The sequence below is a fragment of the Scylla paramamosain genome, chromosome 44, assembly GCF_035594125.1.
Source record: "Scylla paramamosain isolate STU-SP2022 chromosome 44, ASM3559412v1, whole genome shotgun sequence".
Lineage (NCBI taxonomy): Eukaryota > Metazoa > Arthropoda > Malacostraca > Decapoda > Portunidae > Scylla > Scylla paramamosain.
Window position 1 is genome coordinate 10,795,519 of NC_087194.1, and position 10,981 is coordinate 10,806,499.

A 10,981-nucleotide genomic window follows, 5' to 3' on the forward strand; every position below is an offset into this window, starting at 1 on the left:
AAAAAAACTCAATTAAATTTTGTGAGTTTTTTGTGATATTGATGGAGGAGAGATATAAAGAAAAAAAAATGCTGGGAGATAATCATAGATTGGATAATGCATTTATCCACACAAAGTTATTAAGGTTTGTGTATAATTATGTGGTTTGGGAGTAAAGCTTCACTTAGGTTTGCAGTTAGGGAATGTAATTGGCATCGCAGGTTCCTGGGTGATATCATCAGGGTACAAGTGGATAGGACAAGAAGTTTGGTTTAGAAGATCATTGATGAATAATAGGAAGAGAGGCGGTGACAGGACAGAATCCAGAGGAACAACACTGTTAATAGGTTTAGAAGAAGAACAATGACCGTCTACCACAGCAACAATAGATCAGTCAAAAAGGAAACTTGATATGAAGTTACAGAGAGAAGGATAAAAGCCATAGGAAGTTAGTTTGGATTTCAAAGTTTGTGCCAGGCTCTATAAAAAGCTCTTCATATTTCTAAGGCAACAGCAAAAGTTTCACCAAAATTTCTAAAAGAGGATGACCAAGACTCAATAAGAAAAGCCAGAAGAGCACCAGTAGAGCGGCCTTAACAGAACCGATACTAGCGATAAGATAGTAGGTTCTGAAGGGAAGCGGCAAGTCATTGTGACAACGTTCCTCTTGGAGCGTTTGGGTGCGTGTCGAGGCACAGCCGCGCCACATTACGTCCTCCATGAGATCGTAGCTGGCAGTTCCTTACCAGCGGCGTGCCATGGCGGTAGACTCATCTGTCGTGTGGCTTCGGCCAGCCACTGAAATAGAAAAATGCAACTATAGAGACTTTAATGTGACGGTTATTGAGATGACCCTACGGTCCAGCGTACCTCTCAGCGATAGTCAGATCAGGGAGGCTCTTCATCACGTCTTCAGGTTAGTCATGATCACGCACACCGAAACACGCCATAATTCCATAAGCACAAGCACCACAGTGCACAACACTCTGTATTAATTCTACACCACGAAATTAGTCGTGGTGGAGATGGAGCCCTGTTTTTGCATCTGGACCGATATACACAAACGCTTTTTAGCAGACTAATAAAATTTCTTTCAGGGGACTCAGTAATCAGGGTATTAGTAGTGTGTCATTAGAGAGCTTTAAAAGGAGATAACTTTACAGATGGCGATGATGCGTGGAAATTGGTAGGTATGTTTCATAGAGTGCCACGTGTAGTCCTGATGGTTTCTTGCAGCTTCCCTTATTTCATTATGGTGTTATGTTGTGTGTGTGTGTGTGTGTGTGTGTGTGTGTGTGTGTGTGTGTGTGTGTGTGTGTGTGTGTGTGTGTGTGTGTGTGTGTGTGTAAAAGACAGACAGAGAGAGAGAGAGAGAGAGAGAGAGAGAGAGAGAGAGAGAGAGAGAGAGAGACCCTCTCTTAATGAAGTCATCGAGTGCAACATTCAGCTGTTGTAGTTGTTGCGATATGATTGTATATGATTTTTAATCGTTGTAGTTTTTGTTTTACATTATTATATAGGTCATTTATTAACTGACTGTCTCTCTGCCCGTCTTGGAGGTCAGCCTACATTATTTTTATATGACACTAGCCCGAGAGACATGCACCAATCTCAAACCAATAGTTATGTGTTACGTGAAAGAAAAGGGAAAGGAGTGGAGAAAGAGAGACAAGGATTATCGTGAGCCCAGGTGATAATCCGGGAAGAAATGTGCATGTGCTTTCCAGATGTGTTGTTGTCAATGTGTGGTCGAACCAAGCGAAAGAAGGCAGTATTTGAACGTGTAAGCTGTTCGATGTAGTTCACGTGGGAGTGCGCGTCCACGTGGTTATATATAGTAATAGTAACCACAGTGGTAGTAGTACATGCTAGTAATATGTGGTATATACAGCTTCGTACTTTTTTTTATGTAAGAAGGTCACTGGCCAAGGACAACAAAGAAAGCCAGAAATGGCCCACTGATATTCCAGTGAACCGAGGATGTTCAGTGTAGAAGAGGGGACAGCTGAGTGTCATTTAATCAAGGGTAGTTATTTAGAATGAGGTGTTGAGTTGATGGATGGTGGCTTAAAAGAGAGTTGATGAATAATAGGAACAGAATTGGTGATATGACAAAAACCTGAGGAACACTACTGTTAATAAATTTAGAAAAAAAAAAAGATGATCGTCTAACATGGTAGCAATAAAGCCGTCAGGAAGGAAACTTGAAATGAAGGAACTTGAAATAAAAGTTTTGAGGCATTGAAGAATAGTAGCTTTGCCCTACCTCAATCTGAAATTTTAGAGAGATCTGAAGTCAGAATTAAACTAATACCTGAACGGTTAGACGTCTTGTAAAGACGTGAACAAGTACAGAGTGGTATCATCAGTGCAGGAGTGGATAAGACAAATAGTTTAGCTGAAAAGATATTTGATGAATATTAAAAAGAGAATAGGTGATATGACAGAAACCTGAGGAACAGTACTATTAATGGATTTATAAGGAAAAAAAATGAAAGTCCAACATTGTAGCAATAAAGCACTCAAAGAGGAAACTTGAAATGAAGGTACTGAGAGAAGGATGGAAACCGTAGAAATGTAGTTTGGAAATTAATGCTTTTTGCCAGATTTTATCATATGCTTTTGATATATCCTAAGCAACAGCGAAAATTTCACCAAAATTCCTTTAAGAGGCTGACCAAGAGTCATTATTTGAAACCAGAAAATAATCAGTAGAGTAACCACGACAGAAACCATCTTTACCATCAGATGTCAGATTGCGAAGTAACAGATTTTTAAGAATCTTCCTATTAAGAATATAAATAAATAAATAAATAAATAAATAAAATGAAAATAAAATAAATAAATAAATAAATAAATAAATAAATGAAAATAATGTGACTATTTTTTTCAGGAATTAGAGCTGTCATAATTTTTTTTTTTTTTTTTTTTTTTAGAATCAGGCTGAATTTAGGCAAACCTGCTGCAAAAAAAGGAAAGATAGATGTTAATAGACAGAGTTGGGAGAGTTTGACTATGTAAGGTGCAAGCACGTAGGCAGAGTTCCGGAGAACGATAGGAGCGACCTTATCAGATCCATAAGCCTTCCGAAGGTTAAGTTCACGGAAGGTATCATTGCAATGAATCTTAATGGGAGGGATGAATTTGTCGGATTATTGATGACAAAGAGGAAAAAGCCGTGAATCATCCAAAATAGGAAGATTTTACCAAAAGTTTGAGCGAAGAGCTCAGGTTTAGTGATAGATTAGATGACAGTGGTGACATTGGGTTGAAATAAAAGAAGAAAAGTTGTTGGCGATATTTTTTGCTAGGAACCAGAAGTAACGAAGGGAGTTATGTTGAGAAAATTTTTGACATTTTGTTATTAAGATTCGGTCTATTTGGAGACCAGATTTGGCATGATTTCGGGCAGAGAAATAAAATACATCAGATTCAGGCGATTAAAGGCTCAAGTATAATTTGTAGGCCACCTCTCTGTCATATATAGCACAAGAACAGGTTTAGTTAAACCAAGATTTAGAAGTTTTAGGACAGGGGAAACTATAAGGAATGTACGCCTTCTTCCATGCCAGATATTATTACCTCTGTTATGCGCTCAGCACACGGAGACGGGTCTCTGACACGAAAGCAGTATTTGTTCCAAGGAAAATCACAATACCTCCTCGAATATCCCCAAGTAGCAGACGCATAAAAGCCAGAGGCACCTATACTTCAGATAATCCTGAAGCCTAGGAATTGGAAAGATTATATGAGGTGATCGGAGGAGATCAACGGAAAAGAAAGAGTGACAGCATAAGCAGAAGTATTACAAGTTAAAAAAAAGAGATAAGAAATGTTCGGTGTATCTAGAAGACGGTGAGGAATACGAATAGGGTGGTGAACTAATTGCTCTGTCATGGAGAATATCAAAGTTAAACGCTAGCTCACAGGGGTAGTCAGTAAAAGGAGAGGAAAACCAAAACTAGTGGTAAACAGTGAAGCCTTCAAAAGTGAGGATCTCTGCGAAAGGGTCAGCATGTGCTCCACTTTAGGAGTTAAATAGTTAGAGATGTTATATAGGTGAAAATTGTACAGCACAGATTAAATAGTGATGGTCAGGCTGCTGTCAGACATTTGATGTAAGGATCTCATGTTATGGATAAAAACCCTTTAATTTTATGTTGCTGTTTCGCCAGTAGATGCTTTATCAGTCTGTCTGTCCTTACCATTAAAGGAAAATATGTTACACAATTTTTGCATCCACATACGGAAGTAGTATCCCCAGAATCAAAATGGTTTTAGTTCAGGAAAAATTGTTTTGTGATGTACATGAAATTGTGAGTGACACACTTAACGAATGTATTTGTTTATTTTTTTATTTATTTTTTTTAACTGTGTGTTTTACATGTAAACAAAATGATGGTTAATAATTCACATATAAATAGATAATATACAGATAAGATTTTTTTTAATAAAACGCACAGACTACGTGTTCAGGATATCATCTGTTTACTCTCCCGCTGTCACACTACCCAGGATTACCAAGTACAGAAAGGAAGGAAAGAGTTCCACAAATAAGCCAGTTGGAACAAATGGCATGGCATCTTGAGGACTGTCATCCAGGGTTTTTTTACCATCTTTCCTCCCGTAACTTTCTTCTCCCAACCAGGTCAAAACCTCTCTCTCGGTTGACGTCAATCATTACCAAAGACTTATCCACATGAGATCTAAGCTCCTTCTGAAAGAAAATGGCTGGCTGGGTGACAAACATATGACAAGTGACACCATGAAAGGCGTCATCAGAAACACCAGTGCACCCCTCTGTAGGCGACACTTGGAAAGGGCGCCCTAGCCTGTCGGGACAATGCCTACACCCCACAGTGCATTAAAATTAAGACTTAAGAATTAAGATTTTTAATTGCGCTCTCTACAAGGCAAATGTGTTTACTTTTTATTTTATGTGTGACAAATACGCTCTCTTTGACTGAGACGTTCCTCTTTACAGGAAAGTGCCTTCGCTGAGAACGTGCTTTCGGAAGCATGGCTGCACCTTGTGGGCGTGTGACATGAACCGCGACTACCTCGACTTCCAGGTACAGTGCCCACGACATGTTGTTGCTAGACTCGTCGTCTTTACTTTAAACTTTAAACTTTAAACACATGGGGCCTCAGCACACTACTTTTTGTCTTCTTTCTTTCTTTTTTTTTTTTTTTTTATTAATCTCTCATCTAATCTCATTTTCTCACAGACCCTCACACGCACACACACACACACACACACACACACACACATCTTTAACTGTACCTCTCATATCAGACTCTGCGTTCACCTTTTCCCTCAGGTGACCGAGACGGAGGACCTGGTCCCGGCTATGGAGGCATTGTTGCAGCACCGCTTTCCCACCACCGAGGGTCCCTTGTGGTGTGCACGCCTTCTTCCTGCCGGAGTCCCTGCCCGTTGCTCTCGGCCATATCTAGCTGCAGCCTTTCCTTATTGCCGCACGCTGTTGCTGGCCAACCATCACGCCATCGCTGATGGCGTCACAAACGTTTTTGTGACTGACAAATTTCTTCGGGTGTTGGACGACGTGGTCGCCGGTAAATCCATCACTGACTCAGCTCAGCTCGGTAAGCTGGTCGCCGGAGAAGAGACCAAAGTTGTACTGACGAAAGTAATGCATGAGTTGAAAAATTATAACGGTTTCCAACAACTACAAGAAGACATAGAGAGGTCAAGTCAAAAAAAAAAAGAAAAACTTATTCCACTTGCATATCCAAAGGCGATAGAGTCTCACTTCGAGTCCCAAATTGTTCTGCGTGATTTGGACATAACAACGACCCAGAACTTTATTAGTAAATGCAAGGAGGAGAACGTCACGGTGAACAGTGGACTGACGGCGGTGCTTAACGTGAGTCTCGTCGACTTTTTGAGGCAAGAAGGCCTGGAGCAGGAGTTTTACCACATCCATGAGGTGCACGCAGTTAACCTGAGGCGCTACTGGTCAGGCGACACCATGGGAACCTTGGGTGTTCATGTAATGGATATTGACAACGTTGTGTCGACGCCAGCCAACTGGAGAGGGAACTTTTGGGCCTACGCCAGAAATATTAATAAAAACATTGGTCAAGGTCTTCAAGTAAAAGAAGTAATGAAGCATCTAGTGTTCAAGGTTGGAAGCAGTGCAGCAGATCATTCTTCTGAGCAGTCGCTACTAAAGAGTGATCACGGGGTATCCAACCTGGGCAATATTGACCATCTCATCCCGACGGAGGGACAATACGTTCGGATCACACACATAATAGGGACTTCAGCACTCTGGGTTGATCACATGCTCCACATGTTTAACACATTACGTGGCTGCCTCATGTATAGCCTAACCTACGCAAGTAACGTTTTCTCCCGGGAAAACGCACATAAATTGGTGGATATAACGTTTGACAACCTGATGACCGTGATGGCTATCAGCTCATCAAAAATGTGAACAAAGATGTTTTATAACATGAGACGCGTTTGTTCATCATCAGAAAATGCGGCGTCCATTACCACGTTTTTCATGTGCAAAAGGAAATATTTTTGTGAATTTATTGAATTTTAGTGAATTTAGAGAAATCATCCCCTCTTTTCTCGATCTCACCCTACATCTTAAAGGAAGCGAAATCCGAATTAGTTAAAACTAAGTATCTGATTTCTTGTTCAGTAAATCCCTACAGTCTGGTACAATGCCTCATGAATGGAAGCTCGATAACGTAACTATAAAAGTTAGTATATCTTTACCAAACAATTACCGGCCAACTAGCTTAACCTCGGTCGAGTGCATAATTCAAGAGAAACTTACATAAGAGACAAAATTATTAATCACTTAGAGGAAAACAAACTACTTAAAGATACTCAACACGGCATCCGAAACAAACGCTCCTGTTCGACGAACCTCTTAGGCTGATATGATGTTCTGAACCAGTAAAACGAAAATATACCAGTTGATATATCTTGATTTTCAAAAGGTCTTCGACAAAGTCCCACACAAATGTTTACTGATTAAGCTGAAATCACTTGGTATCCAAGTCGACAGGTTGAGGTGGGTAAAAAAAAAAAAAAATGGCTAAACACCCATAAACAAAAGTAGTAATAAATGAAAACACATCCAAGTGGAGACACTTAACCAGCGTGGTGCCACAGGGATGAGTTTTAATATCTGTTCTCTTTCTTGTTTATATGAATGACATAGATGAGGGTGTTGCCACTATAATATCGAAATTTGCTGATGACACCAAAATAGCGAATTCTATAGTCCCTAACAAACAGGTATAATAAATGGAAAATAACGGAGAAAATAGTCAGAGTAGGGGCAAACATGGCAAGTGAGTTTTAATGCAAATGAAAGGAATACATAGGATATTGAAACGATATCTTTCACATAGGATATTAAAACGAGAAAGCTAAGTATATTTTGAACTGTACCCAATTGAATGTGTAGATTGCAAAATTTGTTTAGAAGTAACAACATCGGGTTGCCTAAAATATAGCTAACAATGTTCAGAATTTGTAAAGAAAGCAAACAAAATATTTGGTTTAATCAACATATCTTTTCAAGATAAATCTAAGGATACAATCCTCACTTTGTGTAGCTGTTTAGTCTGTCCCATTTTAAAATATTACGTTCAAGCTTGGTGTTCCTATTACTAGAAAGACAGTTAAATTACAACGTTTTCAGTGTAGAGTAACAAAAATTATAGCCATCCTTAGAATCAAATCATACGAAGAGCGTCTTAAAGATTTAGATCTATTCGCATTAACACAAAGAAGATAAGGAGATGATTTAGTACAGATGTTTAAAAAAAAAAAAAAAAAAATGAAAAGATTGATAACATGGACTGCAATAAATATTTCACGACAGAGTTTTCAGATTACATGCAATGAAATGGTAGCAAAATTGTTGGGAAATCCTTGAACTCTAAATTTTTTTTTCTACGATGTGGTTAATTTATATTAGGCTTCCTCGAAACGTGATAGAATGCAACACAGCAGAGACTTTTAAAAGCCATATTAATAAATATTTTCCTTCCAGTTAACGAATAATAGCATTTCTTTCTTAGAGATTAACATGCTTGCTTCTAGAAAAATGGGACACCTCATTTCATCTATTTTCTTTCTTTCCAATAAGATTTCCTTCGGGTTTTATCTTCTCTAACACCGAAGGGTATTTATTTCCGACCTATTTTCCTGTACGGTTTATGGCAGAGGGAGCAGAGAGTTGGGAGAGAGCCTTCTGCTTTGCAGTTATTTTTGTTCTACTATCACCTTACTAGTCCTAGGTCAGGTCGCCTCGTGAAGACCGCAAGGTCCGTTGTTGCCTGTGCTTGTATGTAACTCTATATAACTCTATTACTCTGTTATAAGTGTTTGTAAACATGGTAAAGCAAACTGATGAAACAGTGTTTGGTGAACAACTTGATTTTGCAAAATTATTGTAGGTCATCATAAAGCCTTCATTAAGCAATTGGAGAATTGAGTGTAATAGCTGAGGACTAAACTCACTAATTGAAAGTGATTGAGCTCATGGCCTCGGGGTGAGAGAGAAATTTAAGGTGTTCCTGTCAGACATGCGTGTACCTTTTTTGGAGGGAGGCAATCATGATGGAAGAAAGTGTGATAAATTTTTGTTGGAGATTAGCTTGATCGGGAGGTACATGAATGTGACGATGAGTTTTGATTTGAGACTTCTGTATACTTAATAAAGCATCGCTTCGCTCATCTAGCGAGAAATGAGCAGTAGATCTGAGAGACAGGAGGTATTAACCGATACTCATTCTAGGTGACATACAAATTTAATGTGGATTAGATCAAATCTTATATATTATGCGTGCGATATTTATTATGTGAACATATAGTGCTGAAAGTCGTCGCAGCTCTCCATTTACATAACGTTGCTTGTTGGAGAATCACAAAAAGAAAAGCTCATCTAGAAAGAGAAAGAGGATTACTTGAGGCAATCAGTCATAATTATCGGCCTCTTTGCTTTGAACACAATGGTTGATTAACACAAATCTATAGGTGTGAAAAAAGATAAATTCTTTTCTCTTCACTGTTTACGACACAATGATGTTCTTTCTTTCTATAATTACCCAGAGATAATTTAACGGAGTAGAAATAAAATAAAAGTTAGTACTACTTCATCATTCTGTTTCTAGACCTTCCTCGGAACAAACGTCCCTGACCTCGTCTTTACTATCATCAAACTCTTGTACTAGTAACTGTCAGACCCGCTGCAACGGGTGAACACCTCCTTGGATTTAGTCTTCAAACTGACAAGCACCATACGGATAAAGGTTGTTCGAAGAGTGACTGCACCAAAGCACCATAATGAACTGCCTATTACACCAGATGCTAGTTGATCACGACCATAGCTATTGGGGATCTATGTTTGAATGTCTATTTGAGCAACCCAAGACCCTTGTGAAAGTGATAAAGTTCATTTTATCAAGTCACTTTAAAGAACTAAAAATAATCTAAGAAAAAAAAAAACGATGAAAAATTGGAACTATCTTAAAAAAGAAAATTAATAGTCTTGAATCACGCATTAACGGTGTCGAACAGCATGAACGGAGAACGCCGTCATCCCAAATGGTCCCGAAACAGACCAGTAATTCTAAAACTTATGAACAGACAATTTATATAAGGATTTTTTTTTTTTTTAATGTAGGAAGGACATTGGCCAAGGGCAACAAAAAATACAATAAAAAAAAAAATTCCCACTGAAATGCCAGTCCCATAAAAGGGTCATATATCTGTAGTCAAAAATTGATGAATAAGTGTCTTGAAACCTCCCTCTTGAAGGAATTCAAGTCATAGGAAGGTGGAAATACAGAAGCAGGCAGGGAGTTCCAAAGTTTACCAGAGAAAGGGATGAATTATTCAGAATACTGGTTAACTCTTGCGTTAGAGATGTGGACAGAATAAGGGTGAGAGAAAGAAGGAAGTCTTGTGCAGCGAGGCCGTGGGAGGAGGGGAGGCATGCAGTTAGCGAGATCAGAAGAGCAGTTAGCATGAAAATAGCGGTAGAAGACAACTAGAGATGCAACATTGCGGCGGTGAGAGAGAGGCTGAAGACAGTCAGTTAGAGGAGAGGAGTTGATGAAACGAAAAGCCTTTGATTCCACCCTGTCTAGCAGTATGAGTGGAACCCCCCCAGACATGTGAAGCATACTCCATACATGGACGGATAAGGCCCTCCTTGTACAGAGTTAGCAGCTGAGGGGGTGAGTAAAACTAGCGGAGACGTCTCAGAACACCTAACTTCATAGAAGCTGTTTTAGCTAGAGATGAGATGTGGTTTTCAGTTCAGATTATAAGTAAAGGACAGACCGAGGATGTTCAGTGTAGAAGAGAGGGACAGTTGAGTGTAACTGAAGAAGAGGGGATAGTTGTCTGGAAGGTTGTGTCGAGTTGATAGATGGAGAAATTGAGTTCTTGACGAATTGAACAATACCAAGTTTGCTCTGCCCCAACCAGAAATTTTAGAAAGATCAGAAGTCAGGCGTTCTGTGGCTTCCCTGCGTGAAATGTTTACCTCCTGAAGGGTTGGACGTCTATGAAAAGACGTGGAAAAGTGCAGGGTGGTATCATCAGCGTAGGAGTGGATAGGACAAGAAGTTTGGTTTAGAAGATCATTAATGAATAATAAGAAGAGAGTGGGTGACAGGACAGAATCCTGAGGAACACCACTGTTAATAGATTTAGGAGAAGAACAGTGACCGTCTACCACAACAGCAATAGAACGGTCAGAAAGGAAACTTGAGATGAAGTTACAGAGAGAAGGATAGAAGCCGTAGGAGGGTAGTTTGGAAATCAAAGCTTTGTGCAACACTCTATCAAAAGCTTTTGATATGTCCAAGGCAACAGCAAAAGTTTCACCAAAATATCTAAAAGAGGATGACTAAGACTCAGTAAGGAAAGCCAGAAGATCACCAGTAGAGCGGCCTTGACGGAACCCGTATTGGCGATCAGATTGAAGGTTGTGAAGTG

General features: G+C 39.3%; 1 protein-coding gene across 1 annotated transcript; it reads left to right on the plus strand.

Moving 5' to 3' along the window:
• Positions 1 to 665: 665 nt before the first annotated feature.
• Positions 666 to 9,132, plus strand: LOC135093871 (uncharacterized). Its single transcript, XM_063993465.1, has 3 exons — positions 666 to 895; positions 4,964 to 5,051; positions 5,301 to 9,132. The coding sequence occupies exons 1-3, from the start codon at positions 738 to 740 to the stop codon at positions 6,438 to 6,440; spliced, it is 1,386 nt and encodes a 461-aa protein (XP_063849535.1). The 5' UTR covers positions 666 to 737; the 3' UTR covers positions 6,441 to 9,132.
• The last annotated feature ends 1,849 nt before the right edge of the window (positions 9,133 to 10,981 follow it).

Excerpts from the sequence above, each read along its gene's own strand:
- LOC135093871 (XM_063993465.1), top strand. The coding sequence starts at position 738 with ATGGCGGTAGACTCATCTGTCGTGTGGCTTCGGCCAGCCACTGAAATA. Across the intron at positions 896-4,963 it reads GCTCTTCATCACGTCTTCAG|GAAAGTGCCTTCGCTGAGAA; the intron begins GTTAGTCATGAT and ends TCCTCTTTACAG. Across the intron at positions 5,052-5,300 it reads GCGACTACCTCGACTTCCAG|GTGACCGAGACGGAGGACCT; the intron begins GTACAGTGCCCA and ends CTTTTCCCTCAG.